We start from the raw sequence: 16,868 nt of genomic DNA, 5'->3' as shown, positions 1-16,868 counted from the left end.
TATTCCTAGATTGGAAATTATGCACTTTTTGTTGTTGTTAGGTTTCCCTCTTTACCTGATGACTGCCTGACTGTTCATAAAAGTGTTAAAGGACGGCACTAGTGTCAAATTGTGTTTAAGCTTGATTAATACTCAGATTTACTGAACCCTGAACATTTTCCTGATCATATCTCACATTCATCAATATCGTCAAAAATAGATGTTACGGTAACTGTCAGTAGAACCAGTAGATTATTATAAAATAGGTTTGTCACCATATTGTTTGAATGATTGAATTGTTTGAAAACCTGACAATAGAGACACATTGAATCAATATTAACATTTTTAAAAATCTAGAAATGTGAGCCATCATGTCAAATAGTTTTTGCAACAGGCTAAAACTTGGTCTGACACCGGTATGGTCCTTTTTAAACGGTCTAGTTATTCGTGACTCAATATCTTTTTTCTTGTTTGGTCCTTACAGGTTTCGCTTGACAATTGTGTGGAGGTGGGGCGCATTGCCAACACATACAACCTAACGGAGGTGGACAAGTACGTCAACAACTTCATCCTCAAGAACTTCCCCTCGCTGCTGGGCACAGGGGAATTTGTCAAGCTCCCATTTGACCGATTGGCATTTGTGTTGTCCAGCAACAGCCTAAAGCACTGCAGTGAGCTGGACCTGTTCAAGGCGGCCTGTCGCTGGCTACGCTACGAGGAAGGCCGTATGGACTATGCCTCCAAACTAATGAAGAACATTCGCTTCCCTCTTATGAACCCACAGGAGCTTATCAATCACGTGCAGACAGTAGACTTTATGCGTACAGACAACACCTGCGTCAACCTCCTCTTGGAGGCCAGCAACTATCAGATGATGCCCTACATGCAGCCTGTCATGCAGTCAGAGCGAACGGCCATCCGCTCGGACAGTGCTCACTTAGTCACTCTGGGCGGGGTCCTGCGCCAGCAGTTGGTTGTTAGTAAAGAGCTGCGTCTGTTCGATGAGAAAGCCCACGAGTGGAAGGCGCTGGCCCCCATGGATGCACCACGCTACCAGCATGGGATTGCGGTCATTGGCAACTTCCTCTATGTGGTAGGCGGCCAAAGCAACTATGACACCAAAGGAAAGACAGCAGTGGACACAGTGTTCCGGTATGACCCCCGCTACAACAAGTGGATGCAGGTGGCATGCCTTAATGAGAAACGTACCTTCTTCCACCTCAGTGCACTCAAAGGACACCTCTACGCTGTAGGTGGACGCAATGCTGCCGGAGAGCTGGGTGAGTTTGATTTCTGTTAATTCTTGTTGAGTTGTTTCTATTCCACTGGGTTATATATCAATACTGGACCAGCGGAATATAGTACAGTTGGGAATTTCAAGCATAATTGCAGTTATGACGAGTCATTTTTCTACTTGTGTGCATGTGATGTGCACCCTCGACATGGTGCAGGCATGTCAACAGTGTATGGTTACATGAGCAGCAGCCAGGACGAGGGTGAAGACTAAAAGGCCTGTGGTGACATATGATGACTCTCTAATATTCTTTCATCTTTAATTATGTTATACACAGTTATTACGTTAGTGCTTGCTACCATCCTTACTCTGTCATTTGTTGGTTAGCTGTGTTTGGAATTTAAAAGTAATTTAGTAAATTAATATTTACAAACTGCGGTTATTTTCTCCAAAAGACAGCAGAGACTTTTGACAGACATATGGCATACTGTGTTAGTTGGTGCCAGTGACCAATCCGGAATCCTGTCACCCTTAACTTTGACCACAGAACGGTGCCACCCAATACTTAAAGGCAGCTCTGCAACTGCTGTAGACAGAACAGTGCCTTAATGTGAGCGGTCACTCCCCACTGGGTTATAATTAAACCAATGAGCACAGACCCTGTTGACTGGCTGTCTACAAAGCTGCACAGCACTTTCATTCCATGTCATCTGAAATCCCTGTTTTTTTCTGCATGTCCAGCTGTTGTATTTTTATTTTATTTTTTTACCTTTGACTGGCCACGGCAGATGTGGTTTGAGTCTTAATTCTGCCACCCACAGAAAAATCAGTTAAATTGGAAAGGCACCCAAACGTATCGCATATTCTCATACACATTGACCCTAACTCTTAGTCCTAACGATTTGTTTTCAAGAAAAAGGACACATTGCTTTTCTACAAACTATATATATTTTACATTTCCAACACATACATGCAACACCCAACATGAGACATCCAGATTTTTTTGTCAATGGGAAGTCTACTTTTTAATACAGTGTGTGATAAGTGTTTTCTAAAAAGACTTAAAATGGCAATCAACCATTTCTTATTATTTTTCTGGGTCTATTTTGGTATAACTATATATAAGTTTATTTTGAACAAATTATTCAAGCATCACTAGTTATTTTTTCCACTCCGTCATCCCTATAAAATGTGCTCCAAAAAAACCTGATCCTTAAGTTCTCTCTTCTACTCAGGGAAAATGCATAGCAATCATAAGCCTTTACCACTTTCTTCTTTATTTCTCTCTCTCTCTCTCTCTCTCTCTCTCTCTTCCGTGAAGTAAATTTTAAAGATGGGGAGCGGGGGTGGGCTTGGCTGCCACATGACAGTTTTCATCAGGTGGAGCTGTTAAAGCAAAGTATTTGGAATTTCCAAAAGAGGTTTGACATCAAGAACTCAAATGTAATCTCTTCTACAACTGCTTGCATGTTGCATTTAGCTTCTCAGGGGAATGTATACAGGTAGTCGTCACTTAAGGACCTACCTGTTTAACGACCGTCGGGACTTAGGGCCGACGTCTCGGAGTCAAGCATCTCATTCTCCTGTCTCTTTCTTGTCTTGTCTCTTCTCATTCTCTAATCTCACCATTCTCAGTCAGTCTCGTTCCCGCAGTCTGTCAGTATTCACTACACTAGCGTTTGCAATGGGCACGCCCCCTTACCGTGAAATAACACAGGTCCTCGCTTATCAACCAATTTGCTTAATGACCTAGGAATGGAACTCAGTCGTTAATTGAGGTGTGTGTGTGATAAATATATAATATTAATTGTGTGTGTGTGTATACATGAAATAGAGTAGAACACACACTTGGATTTTTACCCCAAGCGAGTCCTCAGCAGAGCAGCATGCGTAGGTCCATAAATAGCTGTAGGTTAGTAAACGGGCAGATGACAGTCTGCTCTTTCCATATGTAACCATGGTAACCTGACCTCTAGACCTGAGCATCGAGCTCCATTTAGCCAAAGAGCAAGAAGGGAAAAGGTAGTTAAAGTTGTGATTTAACTTACTAATCACAACTACTCAGGTTCCTGTTATTGATTCAATTTTGTACTTGTGCTGTAATTATACCTATTTTAAACACACAGAATGTGTATTTCAACACACAGAAAATATGTCAATGAAGACCAGTTCAACATGATGGCACTAGAGTTAACCTTCTCTGTGATTTCCATTTGAATGTTGCTATTTGATAATTCTGCTGCTTAACATTTCACTTTTGACTCAAATGTTTTATACAGGGTGAAGGCCATTTATTGGGCCTGTCTTTTGATGGATGCCATCATTGTAGACTATGACTATTGATATATTGAAAGAGAGTAATGCACCGAGTAGGATAGTACTTTTCAATCATTTGAGAAAATGATTCCATCAACACATTTGTAATTAGATATTAAGTTGTACAAGTATTGGTATTTCTACTTAAGTACACTGTGGCAGTTCCGCCTGCCACACGCGAACCAAGTGGCGTTTTCAGGGCCCTCCAGCACAGAGACACAGAAGACGATGCGTTGTAGACATCAGTTAATTGCAGAGAGGAGGCTCGGTGGAACAAGCCGGGAGCAGATCGAACACGTCATGACAGGGCTCCTATCCTGAGTGTGTGTGAGGATGGGGGTTTTAACCTGTTGCTTGCTAACCCAACCAACGAGCAACTGGTATGGAGCCACCCTGACCCAATCACCTAGATCCAGGTCAGGTGTGGCTGCTCAAACCACACCATCCCCACACCACATCCAACCACCATCACAACAGTCGATCAGTGCCTCAAGAGAGTCAGCACCATGCATTTATACCCTAAGCCCCATACCGAAATGATTAATTAATCGAGTCAATTTATATGACATGACAATACATCATGTTTTGCAAATAGAAAATGAACCACCGCTATACAACAAAAATACATAGTCTAATTCTCCATCATATATAATGGTCCTTTTTAGCAGACCTAGAAGTACTGCAGAGGGTAGGAACAGAAAAGGAAGCATGTTGTAGAATATATTGCTTTTTACAATGAGAAATAAATGAATTAACCTGGCTTTTCGGCTGTTATTGGCATTTATTGAAATATGTACATATGGGATGAATTCTGGTGAAAACCATTAGTGTTTTCTAGAAGTATACACTTGGTCTAGTGTGTGCACCCACTAGCCAATCATTGGCATGTCATCTGGCCACTCTGTTATCAGGGCATGTGGTGTTGGCACCTGAGTGGCAGGTCAATCTGTCACAGGTGTATAGATGGGGAAAAGGGTGTATTTGGAATTTGCAGGGGGAGAATTCTCAGTCAACTGGAGTCATTTTTACAAGCCAGTCACAGAAATTGTAATTATAATTAAAAAAGATAGGCTATTGCAAACAAGGTCATTGTTACAGAAATTGGCAACAATATTTGGATAAATCCTATGACCAGGGACGGGCACGCATTGCTTGGATCAGTATAAAGTCACTTTCACTGCCCCATCCCTTTCTATGTAGAGTGTTATCTAAAGCCATTGTGTTGATCTTTAAAAGAGCTTTTCCTGGTGCCTCGGGATGCAGAGAGAGAGGAATCTTTAATCGTCACACAGAACACCACAACAACGCATGCATTCATGCAAACACACACATGCTTCGGATGGTGGCCGGTGAAATGGCTCCTCTGCATTCAAGCCAGGAGCAGTGGGCAGCATTCAACGACTGGCCCGGGGACCTGGTTACATATGTCCGTCGCCGGTCAGACGATGATGTAGTGCATGTTTTTGGTGGGGGTCCTTACCGATGTTACATGGAGGAAACCCCATGTGAGCACGGGGAGAGCATGCAAACTCCACACAAAAATGCCCCTAATTGGGAGATAACCCCCAGGAGCATGATACCAACAGCACCCCGGGCGGGAGTCGAACCCAGGACCTTCTTGCTGTGAGGCAGCAGTGCAATGCTTGTACTTCGATACATCAGCCTACCACCCCCTTTTTACTAGCCCTCGCTGTTGAAATGGCAGATTCCATCTTGTCGTACATAAAAGGGTGCTGTTTTGTCAATGGCTGCAACCCCAAATCTTCATATGACTGAATTCCCTGCAGTGGGGAAGGGTGTATTTCAATCCTTATTACGACTCCCACTGTCCTCATTTCTTACTGTTTGTCCTCTTTAGTTTTGACGTTACCAGCTTTAGGCTAATATTGTATATTTTTGGCTTTTTTCCTTATCTTCCAGCTACTGTAGAGTGCTACAATCCCAGGACAAATGAGTGGACGTATGTTGCCAAAATGAATGAACCTCATTACGGCCACGCAGGGACTGTCTACGGGGGTTATATGTATATTTCAGGTAAGTGACGCCTGGCAAGTCAAATAATGTGCTGTTCTGTTTTCTCTATTGCTTCTGGAATGATTAGAGGATTAAATGCCATGCACACATTCCACTTACATTAGACATGTGTTCTATTATTTGCAATGGTGACAGTTATTGGAGCAGTTTTGTATGTGTCTGTTCTCTTTTTTTCTATTTAATTGCAAAAAAAAAATAAAAACATTAGGCAACGCTATAACTTTTTGAGAGTTGTTGCTTAAAAAAAAAAAAAAAAAAAAAAAAAGACATGATGGTGTGCAAGATTGATGTTTAAGGTACAGTGTGTGAAATTACGTGGCATCTAGCGTTAAGGTTGCAGATCACAACCAACTGAATGGCCACCTCCGTGGAAGAGAGGGTAGCCGCAAAACTCGCAAAAAAAGCGCAAAAGGCCCTCTCTAGAGCCAGGGTTTGTTTTATCCGTTCTGGGCCACTGTAGAGGAAACATGGTGGTGCAGCATGGCAGCCTCTGTGAAGCATACCCGCTCCCTATGTAGATAAACAAGGGCTCATTCTAAGGCAACAATAACATGATTCTTATTCTTATGGGATTATACACTGTGGCAGTTCCACCACACGCCACCCAAGTGGTGTTTTCAGTTCCCTCTGACACAGAGACACAGGCGACGATGGGTTGTAGACATCAGTTTATTGCAGAGAGGAGGCTCGGTGGAACAAGCCGGGAGCAGATGGAACATGTCATTACAGGGCTCCTATCCTGAGTGTTTGTGAGGATGAGGGTTTTAACTTGCTGCTCGTTAGCCCAACAAATGAGCAACAGGCATGCAGCCACCCTGACCCAATCACCTAGATCCAGGTCAGGTGTGGCTGCTCAAACCCTCCCATCCCCACACCACATACACTGATTAAAACATACTTATGAATATTATATTCCATTTCTGCCAAGTCATTTACGTAAATTCTACACACTGCACCGTTAAGGAATGTTCTTTATAGCCTATAAATTCCTGTTTCATCATGTAGTTGCATTGAACTGAGACTGATACCAAATGTTGTGACAGGCTTCTTGCAGTTGGTGCTCGGGCTGTAACTTTCCAAGACATTGTAGCTGAGAAAGACAAATCATTTTAGGGCTGTAATAATTGAAAATGAGAGAGACCTCCGCACGCCATCTCCTTGGTCGAGGGATATTTACAATTATCTTTCATATCTTCTTGCACCCACTATTTTGTATACATTAGCATTTTGCAAATCCCATTAAAAAGCAGGAGATGACGCTGATTAAATGAAAAGACCCATTGAGAGTTTGTTTGTCCCAGACACATTGTTAATGCGAGGGGACTTGTATTTCTCGTCGGAAATAGTCATCGACAAAAACGTGTGTTTAGTTTTTTCCTCACTTGGCGGTGTACTACAATTTAGCATGCTATTGCTGGAATTCTTTCAGTCATAAAAAAGGTGGTGTAGACGTTTTTTTTTTTTTTTTTTTTTTTTTTTTTGGCTTGTCATAGGCTTTGGTTGCAAATAATCCTCTCTTGCTCTATATGAGTCACCTCCGTGCTTGTTCACCTCATAGGATTGGAAACAAATCCTTGGTTACGGAGATGAGTCCTAGTATCTGCAATGTGAGACTAATCCAAAGTGATGCTGGAGGAAAGGGAGGATGGATGGCAGCATGGAGAGGATGGAGGAAAGGTCTGTGTAGGTGTAACACCATGAGAGCCTGTCTTAATCCCCCCTGGCCCTGGGAACCATCAACATTAAGATAACTGGAAATCCTTAACATCAAACTGGTTCATGGCTCTCGTTTCAAATTCCCAAGAGGATGCAGGCCATAATTAATTTTAAGAAATCAAAACACACCACGCGTTATATCAGGGTGCTTTATGCAAAGACAGTTTTTTATTATTATTACTTTTGGTTAGTTTTGTTATTATTAGGAACTGACTATTTGATTTGAATTGCATGAGAATACAAGCATTAGTTATGATGTTCTCACTTGCAAATCATCAGCTCACTTCAATCCATACAGTCAATAGCCCCAAAGAATACACATGGGTGGTTTAACTTGATGATTACTTTTACAGGGTGGCAAAACCACCCAGAACAAAATGATAAAACTTGTCTATAAAATTTGTTCTCTTTTCTAGACATTGTATTTACCGCGTGTCAACAGGGAAATATTTGGGACCACACAAACTGCTTGATTTAGCAAGACTACTGTTACAGTTGACTGAAGATGAAAGGCACTTTCTTTTATTCCTTAAGAAAAAAGACGGAGGAATAAATCATTTATAGTAGTCATGAGCTGAGCTCATCTTCTGCTAGCCAGCTGTCTGTGTCTTCTTGCTTCTGGCAGTTCTCTTCCATGCATATTCATAGCTCATCCTGTTTGATGTTGTGAGGGCTAAGTGGTGCACGGTTTGGTTATGTTAACGTTTTTTTTTTTATGTTCGCAAGGATCCAGCAAATTGCAAGCCACCACCCATAGAGCATGGTACAAGTGCTACATCACTGTAACAGCTGGACTAACAGTGACATATAATATTCCCGGCTTTGAACCTTCTGTAGCTAAATCTTTATATTACTAATAATTCATGTTTGGATGCAACACCAGAGCTGGTCAATCACTTTCAATCAATTCTAGGGTTGTGTTGAGTCTGAACTCTACATTAAACACAATAATATATTACTGAACTTCAAGCAGCTCACATTTGTGCCATGCTCAGGAAAAGGGGTCTCTGTTCAGTAAGGACCGAAGGACGCCTGTGTTTTGAATGCCTTTTTGAAATGAAAGAGAAACGCTACGCTTAAGCGTAGTCGCTGTAACAACAGCCTGCTTATTTGGGCATCGTCATGCCTCCACCAGTGCTTTACAAATAATAAAACATCTCAAATACGGTATACGTATAGGTTGAGATAGACAACTTGGCAATGAATGGTGGTAAGGTGGAACCGTGGTGATGTTTTAGTTGAAAACATCACAGCAGCATTCTGCACCGACTGACGCATGTGAAGCAATTTTAATGAAAGATGGTTCAGCAGCAGCGCTATGCATCAGAGGGTTTGTGCAGCTCTGAGGGATCTACTGTATCTGGCCGTGCAAGGTGACCCATGCAAAAGTGCAGATATGTGTTTCAAGATTCAAGATGTGTATTTACAACATACCTATATATGCAGGCATACATACATACATATATGCAGTGAAATGTAATTGCAATGCACCTGGAGATTATGCACAAAAGACACAATTGCTAAGTAATTAAGAAATCAATTAACTAAGCTAACTGAACTAATAAGTACAAGGACACGATAGCTTAGTAAATTAAGTAATTAACCACTTACGAAACAAACTGATTCCTAAAACATATTTCAGTTTTTAAATATATTAAAATAAGCATAAAAAGGTAATATACTGAACGGGAATGCAAAATAGAAATAAGAGTGTGTCTCAGTGAGGACCTCTGGTGAGTTTAGCATTGACAGTCCTTATGGCTTGCGGGAAGATACTCCATCTCAGTCTCTCTCTCCCCACTGTGTGACCACGGAGGCGCTCAGCCACCTCCTCGTCGTCGTCAGTGATCAGGCCCACCACGACGGTGTCGTCAGCAAACTTGATGATGGTGTTGCTGCTGGACCTGGCCACACAGTCATGCGTGTACAGCGAGTACAGTAGGGGGCTGAGGATGCAGCCCCAGGGATCCTGTGTTCAGGGTGAGGGAGCTGGACGCGTGCCTCCCCGCCCTTACCACCTGGGGCCTGGCTGTGAGGAAGTCCAGGATCCAGGTACACAGCGAAGTGTTGAGTGCTAGCTCCCGCAGCTTGACAACCAGTGTGGTTGGGACTATCTTATTGAAAGTTGAACTGTCGTCGATGAACAGCAATCTCACATAGCTCCCCTTCCGGCCATCCAGGCGCGTGAGCGTGCTGTGCAGTACCTGGGAGACCGCGTCGTCCGTGGATCTGTTCGGCCGGTACGCGAACTGCAGCGGGTCAATAGTGCGGGGGAAGGAGGCGCTGATGTAGTCCTTTATCAGCCTCTCAATGCACTTAATGACCACCGAGGTGAGGGCCACCGGACCGTCGTCATTAAAGCACGCAGGAGAGGCAATCTTCGGCATGATGGGGGACTTCTTGAAGCAGGACGGGACCGCCGACTCAGTCAGGGAGGCGTTGAATATCCGAGTGAGCACCGGGGCTAGCTGATAAGCACAGGTCTTCAGTACTCGTCCGCAGCTTTCCTGGTGTTCACCCACATCAGAGTCCTCCTGACGTCATGCTCAGACACTGAGAGTGTGCGCTCATCCCCAGCTGTGTAACTCCAATTAGCCAGCGAGCTAGCGGTGTTGTTGCCAGCCTCAAACCGCGCATAGAAGGAGTTCAGTTCGTTGGCTTGGGAGGCGTCCACACTCGTGGCTGGTCTTGTAGTTAGTAATAGTTCGCAGCCCCTGACACAGGCGTCTGGTGTCCCGTTGCTCCATCTGTCGCTCCACTGTGTCGATGCTGGGCTTGTAAAGAGGAAGCAACGAGATGGCGGCATGGTCCGATTTCCTAAAAGCAGGGAGCGAGACGTTCCTGTATCCGTTCCAAAATTCTTTCTCCCTTGGTGGCACACGTGATTTGTTGATGAACATTAGGCAGAACTTTTGTAGGGTTCGCCCTGTTAAAGTACCCAACCACCACCACCACCACCAGCCGCGTCTGGATGTTTGTTCTGAAGTCCGCACAACACATTATATAGGTCTGATAGTGCTGTGCCTGCGTCCGCCCGCGGTGGAATATAAACGGCTGTGATGATGCCCGTGCTGAATTCCCATGGGAGGTAGAGTGGATGGCATGAGACAGTCAGCTGTTCCAGGTTCAGCGAGCAGGAGCTGGAGACAGTGTTGATGTTGTTGGGGTTACACCAGCGGAGGCAGACGCCCCCGCCCTTGGATTTCCCCAACTCCTCCGACCTGTCGGCGTGAAACACATAGAAGGCCTCGGCCGCATGTATGGCGTGGTCCGGCACCAGCGGGTTCAGCCATGTCTCCGTCAGGCATAGGATGCAGCAGTTCCTCGTATCCCTTTGGAATGTAATCCTCGGTCGAAGGTCATCCATCTTGTTCTCCGGAGACTGGACAATGGCAAGGAGGATGCTGGGCAGAGGACGCTGAGGTTGTTTCCTCATTATGGTCCGAATGTTGCTTCGTTTACCGCGTTTCTCCCGGAGCTGTTCTTCCAGGGAATGTTTTTATATCCACAAGCGCATTGCGGTCGTAGGAGATGAGTTTGGAGATGAGTTTTTGACCGACAGAGCGATATAAAGCAAAATAAATGCTAAAATGTGCATAATCACATGGAGCATTCGCACGGGTGACCACAAGGGGCGGAGCCAAGCAGCACATCCAGTTCCAGCAGCAGCACTTCCAAAACCTGTGTGTGTGTGTGTGTGTGTGTGTGTGTGTGTGTGTGTGTGTGTGTGTGTGTGTGTGTGTGTGTGTGTGTGTGTGTGTGTGTGTGTGTGTGTGTGTGTGTGTGTGTGTGTGTGTGTGTGTGTGTGTCAGTCCGGGTCAGCTCCGGTTTTTGCGGCCATGCTGCTGTGCTGTCTGAAGGCGTTGTGTCAGCCGAGTGAACCTGACAAACACAGTAACCTCAAAGGCCGTCACACCCCGGTGTGGGCAGACTCGCGCGTGACCATCGGACCAGCACAGCCCCGCATCGCCACTACACTCAGTTCATAGCGCAGAGACAGATCTTTATTGAGACGCTAAAACAAATATTCAGGTTTCGTCTGATCATTTAGAGCTGAAGTCTCTGATTTTAAAAACGGACACCCATAGACTGCAAATTAACTTAGCCATCGGGGTCATTAAAGTTACATGGACTCTGTGTGAATACCCTACGCTAAGGTTTTCTGAAATTCAATGCCTCCCTCCCAAGACCGCGGCCCCACCCATAACCGCACTGTACTGTAACTGCAATATTTGATTGACAAGCGTGGTGGAACAATGGTGAGGTGATGAGGGAGATTTATTTCTAAATTGAGGCACTTGTGGCAATATTCCTTTGCTGCGGGTAGAGGGTGAATTTTGCACACTTTAAGAGCCAAGGGTAATCGCAGCTCTACATTTTTAGCAGTGCACTGAAATGCCAAAGTGTATTAGATTAAGAAGGTGACATTAGGCTTTTAAGACATACAATTGAGCTGGCACTCTGGCCTTCAAGTCAATCTGGACCAGATGTAGGAGGACTAAATTTTATTATAGGGAATATGTGACTTTCCAGATACTTTCTGTCTAAATGGAAATATTTTTATATTTAGGTCAATTCAAACTTGAATGCTAAGACTTCAAAGGACCATACCATAAGGGCATCTGTATTATCCCTGACCGTTTTCCTGATGATAGTTCACATTTTCAAATCTATTTCTGAAAATAGGTGGTTGCCATTACCTAGAGTGAACAAATATAACATTACATTATGTCATTTATCAGATTTATTTTGTCCAAAGCGACTTACAATTATTCATACACCGATGGACACAGCCATCAGGAGCCGTTAGGGGTCAAGTGTCTGGCTCACACACAGCACACTTGAGCACGGTATGGTACCAGGAGGAGCCGGGGATCGAACCGGCAATCTTCCTATTACTAGACGTCCCACCCTTACCTCCTGAGCCACTGCCCGTCCTCCTAAATACACAACACAGCAACGCAAAATGTGTGTTATCATACAGTGATTGCCAGCTTGACTAGGATGTTGTTTCGGTAGGTGTCTCGCCATATGCTTTGGAATTTTCCAAAACCGGACAACGTAGAAGATATTAAAAAAAAAAAAAAAAAAGTAAAAATACGACCTTTCATCATGAAAATGTTCAGGGGTAAAACGTGTGCGCTGACGAGTGAACACGCTTGACACTGGTGTGGTAGTCTAAGAAAGTGGCTTCCTAAATGGAGTTGCCAAAACATCAAGGGTCGATCTTGACATCATATACATCATACACTTTTTGTTATATGCTGGAATATGCAATAAGAGGAGTCCGCCATTTAGCTGTGGCTGTCCACTTCTTTGGGTCCCATTTGTGCCGGCGCGGTGATCCAACCAGGCAGGTTTTGACAATAGGTCACAGCGGCAGCAAAAGTGTGTGTGTGTGTGTGTGTGTGTGTGTGTGTGTGTGTGTGTGTGTGTGTGTGTGTGTGTGTGTGTGTGTGCGTGTGTGTGCGTGTGTGTGCGTGTGTGCGCGTGTGTGCGCGTGTGTGTGCGTGTGGCGCGCGGTGCGCCGTTAGGGCGGATGCGGCTCACTGCAGACAAGTGAGTCTGTTCTTTTCCGTCTACGGAAAGACAAAATCGTTTGGACTGTGACTCCCTCTAGACGGATACAATTGGGGAGGATGTTATTGGTTTAAAAAGAATGATGATGCCAATCACAAGTCGCTGCTTCAAAAGGTCAGGCCGATAAGTTAAAATTAAACGACAAAAGCCTCTCGTGACAAATGGAATGGGACTCTGTTATTTCAGCGCTCCCTTGACATCACTTTGTTGCCGTACTCGCCACTGGTTAAGGGGGGGGGGGGTTCTTGCTATCTGAGGATGTGATCTATGAGTTAATATCCCAGATCTCTGATTAGTCATGGCAGCTGATTAGACCGCTCAGGGCTGAGTTCAATGGGAGCGCCGGGCAGGAGAGGGACTCTGGCTCTGTGCAGCGTGCGCTGCAAAGCCTCACGCTGCTGTATCTGCTCACAGCCCAGGCTGCACGAGGGGGGGGGGGGGGGTTGGGCTGGCTCTCACCCAGATGCATGCTGGGATTGTGTTCCTCTTTATTTTAAGCCTTCCCTGTAGACATGTCCTGTTTTTTTTTTGGTTTTTTTCCTTGTTTTTTTTTTTCTCTCCCCACTTTCCCTCGGTTTTGCGCATCCTGGCGTGTGAGGTCTCTGCTTCCACGACGGTGGTGTGCGTCTGCGACTGCCTGGTCATTGTGTCGACGGGCCGGCGACTCTGTGTCCCCAGCGTTTTCTGAAACGGCAGCGGAGGCTGTGCTGGCGTCGTTGTTTACTGCCTTTTTAATTGGGCGAGGGCTTCAAGGTCAGGTCGAGGACGACTGCCGGGGGGCGTTGGGCTTTGACCGTTCCCAGTGATGTGGGCTGGGCGTGATGTGGACGCAGTCGTCACGGAGTTTGGATTATGGGCTGGGTTGCAAAAAAAAAAAAATCAAAACTTCAAGTTTTGAATCAATTTGAAAATTGTGATACTTCATTTTACGCTTTAATTACGTACCACCATAGTCTCATATGCATCAATGTTACAGGCAATTGCCAGTTTGAAAAAAATAAATAAAACAGGAATAGCCGATGTACAAAAATAGACCATTTCCGAAGAAACATAGTAGTAATAAAATAATAGTAATAAGAAGAAATTATCCAAATATATGCAGAATATACAAAAAAATCTATATGTACAGGATAAGTTACAAGGCAGGAGCAGTATGATAACTTGAAATTTTCAAATTCTCATTATGTAAAAAATGTCAATATTCCAGTATAGCATCGTATCGCGAGCAATCTCGTCGAATCAAATTTACATTTTTATCCAACCCAGCAGGTCTCCAGATAAGTGGGCAAGAAGGCAGCATGAAACGGGGTACATCAAGGTTACACCCAAAGGACAAAGAATCACAGGGATCTCTGGTTGAAGCATAAAAAAAAAAAAAAAAAAAAAGAAGAAGAAAAAGAAAGGATGCGAACAAGCAAATGTTTGAAATAAACCTCAACCTCACGTGGTTATCTGGGCGCTCCATGTTTGAATCGATATTGAATCCAACCGTGACCCTTTGTATCAAAACCGAACGCCTAACTGCCCAATTCCCCGCCTTTGCGGCGGATGGATCGACCTCCGGCTCCGGTGTCCGTTTGATTGATTAACACAGATTTCTCCTGCTTACTGTTTATTTTTTCTTTGTTCGTCTTTTTTTTGTTTTTGTTTTTTTTGTTTCAGGTGGAATCACTCACGACACTTTTCAGAAGGAGCTGATGTGCTTCGACCCGGATGCGGACAAATGGACTCAGAAGGCGCCCATGACGACGGTGCGCGGCCTGCACTGCATGTGCACGGTGGGCGACCGCCTCTACGTCATCGGGGGGAACCACTTCCGGGGCACCAGTGACTATGACGACGTGCTCAGCTGTGAATACTACTCCCCGGCCCTGGACTTGTGGACGCCCATCGCCGCCATGCTGCGGGGCCAGAGCGACGTGGGCGTGGCCGTGTTCGAGAACAAGATCTACGTGGTGGGCGGCTACTCGTGGAACAACCGCTGCATGGTGGAGATAGTGCAGAAGTACGACCCCGAGAAAGACGAATGGCACAAGGTGTTTGACCTGCCCGAGTCGCTGGGCGGGATCAGAGCATGTACACTCACCGTGTTCCCCCCGGAGGACATCACGGGCTCCCCCTCCAGGGAGTCCCCGCTCTCCGCACCTTGAAGGGCTCACCTTTTGCGCCTGCCCACCCCCAGCCCCAGCGCGCGCGCACACACACGGACAGACACACACACACACACACACACACACACACACACACACATACATACATACATACATACACACACATACACGAATAGACACACACACCTTATAGACATTGTTTGCACTTCCTCTTGGGACTACATCTGTACTGCATCCCCGACTCCGCCTTCCCCTCCGCTGTGCAGAAACACACCCCCCCCCCCCCCTTCCCACGTACCGATACGGTTTAGCAACCTAATTACTATTAATGTTGCATATTCGGTATATTCAAGCAGGAAATACCTTAACTTGAAAAGTGACTTTGCAAATCAACTTTTCTACCTGATGTCTACCAAGTTTTATGTGGCGGCGTTTCTTTAGGCATTCTACCTTGTTGCGATCCGCGACGTTGACTACCACACTGACTGCTAGTCCACGCCGGTGAGGGGGCAGCTGAGCCCGCGGAGCAGAACCCAAACAGCTGATTTTTAACTCAGGGGTTGGCCCAGGCCCCATCTCCCCCCCTCTCCCCCTTTCCCTCCGTCTCAGCCTCTCTCTCTCTCTCTCTCTCTCTCTCTCTCTCTCTCTCTCTCTCTCTCTCTCTCTCTCTCTCTCTCTCTCTCTCTCTCTCTCTCTCTCTCTCTCTCTCTCTCTCCCTCCCCCTCCCTCCCGCAGTTTCAATCCTTTCCTGCTGTCCATTGCTATGAAACTGTTGACAAAAAGGTGTTTTCTAAATTTAATAAACAAGATTTTGAGAGAAAAAAAAAAAAAAATCCATTGTCTTTATTGCAATTTACGGCAGGTGCTTTCGAATCCATTGAACTCATTCAAACAGACTCCAGACCACCTCCATCAGCTCTCAGAAGACTTATCATGCTCCCTTTCAGCAAGTTGACGCAGGTCTCTGAGGTCCCCGGAACGTGTTTTTGAAGTTTTCTTTTGCTGATAATACCGCTCGGAGTATGCGTTCCAGCCATTGTAGCATTCCTCATAAAACCATAGCGTTCCAAAACGGGGCATTTCTCGCGTGCCGCAGCCCACGGTGCGGTCAACCTACCGTGGACACACACGGAAAGGAAACGCAGCAGAATGCATTTTTAAATACTTACATTTCCATCGTCTGCAGTTTTTTCACGGACAGTTGGTATTAGTTCCCCTTTCTTTTTAAAGATTTGTGCTGGTCCCTGCGGCCAACAGTGTTTTTCCTTAATGTTTTCTGAAACGGACAGCTCACAAAGAAACTGACTGGGTTGACTTTTTCCCACGCTTTGTGCGTTAGTGGACCCACCGGAGACCCAAATGTACTCACTGAGAAAAAGTGAGTCTTACATAATAAAATCCCCTTTAAGCTGTGAACGAGCAGCTAGGAATTGTACAAAATATGCTAAAAGGGAAACAGGTGGTTTTCTACTATTGTCTCCCTCTCCTGGCATGAAGACAGGATGGAACATTATCTCCAGTCTGCCCCACCTGTTCCTGCCGCATTCAAACCTTAATTATTCACCATATGGTGCTTTTTTAAATTTTTTATTTTTTCCCCTCCCCCCTGCTGTTTCAGGGAATAAAGGCCTAAGTGTTTTTGTCCGGTCAGTTTTGTGAAGTGCATTCATGACGTACAGTATTAATTGGCGATCTGGGATATGGTGTTGCTGAACTGCCGCCAGGCTTTATGATATCCTCATTAAGAGCAGTTAATGAAATGCTGCGGCAGTTCCCGGGGTTGTAAATCAGGACTTTTGCCCTTTTGCCTTTTCCCGCTCCGAGCGTTAAGCCCCCGCCCGCCCCTTCTGGGTTTTTTTTTTTTTTTAATTAAAATAGCTTTATTTAAACTCCCGCGA

The 16,868-nt window shown here is 45.1% G+C and overlaps 1 protein-coding gene across 4 annotated transcripts in view; it reads left to right on the top strand.

Annotated features, from left to right (window-relative positions):
* The window catches only part of klhl13 (kelch-like family member 13), a 34,066-nt gene extending 18,316 nt beyond the window's left edge, over positions 1–15,750 (top strand). For all 4 annotated transcript variants that reach the window (XM_080013889.1, XM_080013890.1, XM_080013888.1 and 1 more), the window contains 3 exons: positions 464–1,259; positions 5,450–5,563; positions 14,522–15,750. In XM_080013889.1, the coding sequence (XP_079870015.1) occupies positions 464–1,259; positions 5,450–5,563; positions 14,522–15,009 (1,398 nt within the window). In that variant the 3' untranslated portion in view covers positions 15,010–15,750. The remainder of the gene's footprint in view (positions 1–463; positions 1,260–5,449; positions 5,564–14,521) is intronic.
* Positions 15,751–16,868: the final 1,118 nt, after the last annotated feature.

Source organism: Zeus faber (assembly GCF_960531495.2).
Source record: "Zeus faber genome assembly, chromosome: 14".
In the NCBI taxonomy this organism is placed as follows: Eukaryota; Metazoa; Chordata; class Actinopteri; order Zeiformes; family Zeidae; genus Zeus; species Zeus faber.
The sequence above is the reverse complement of the archived record's forward strand: the minus strand, read 5'-3'. Positions and strand labels throughout refer to the sequence as shown.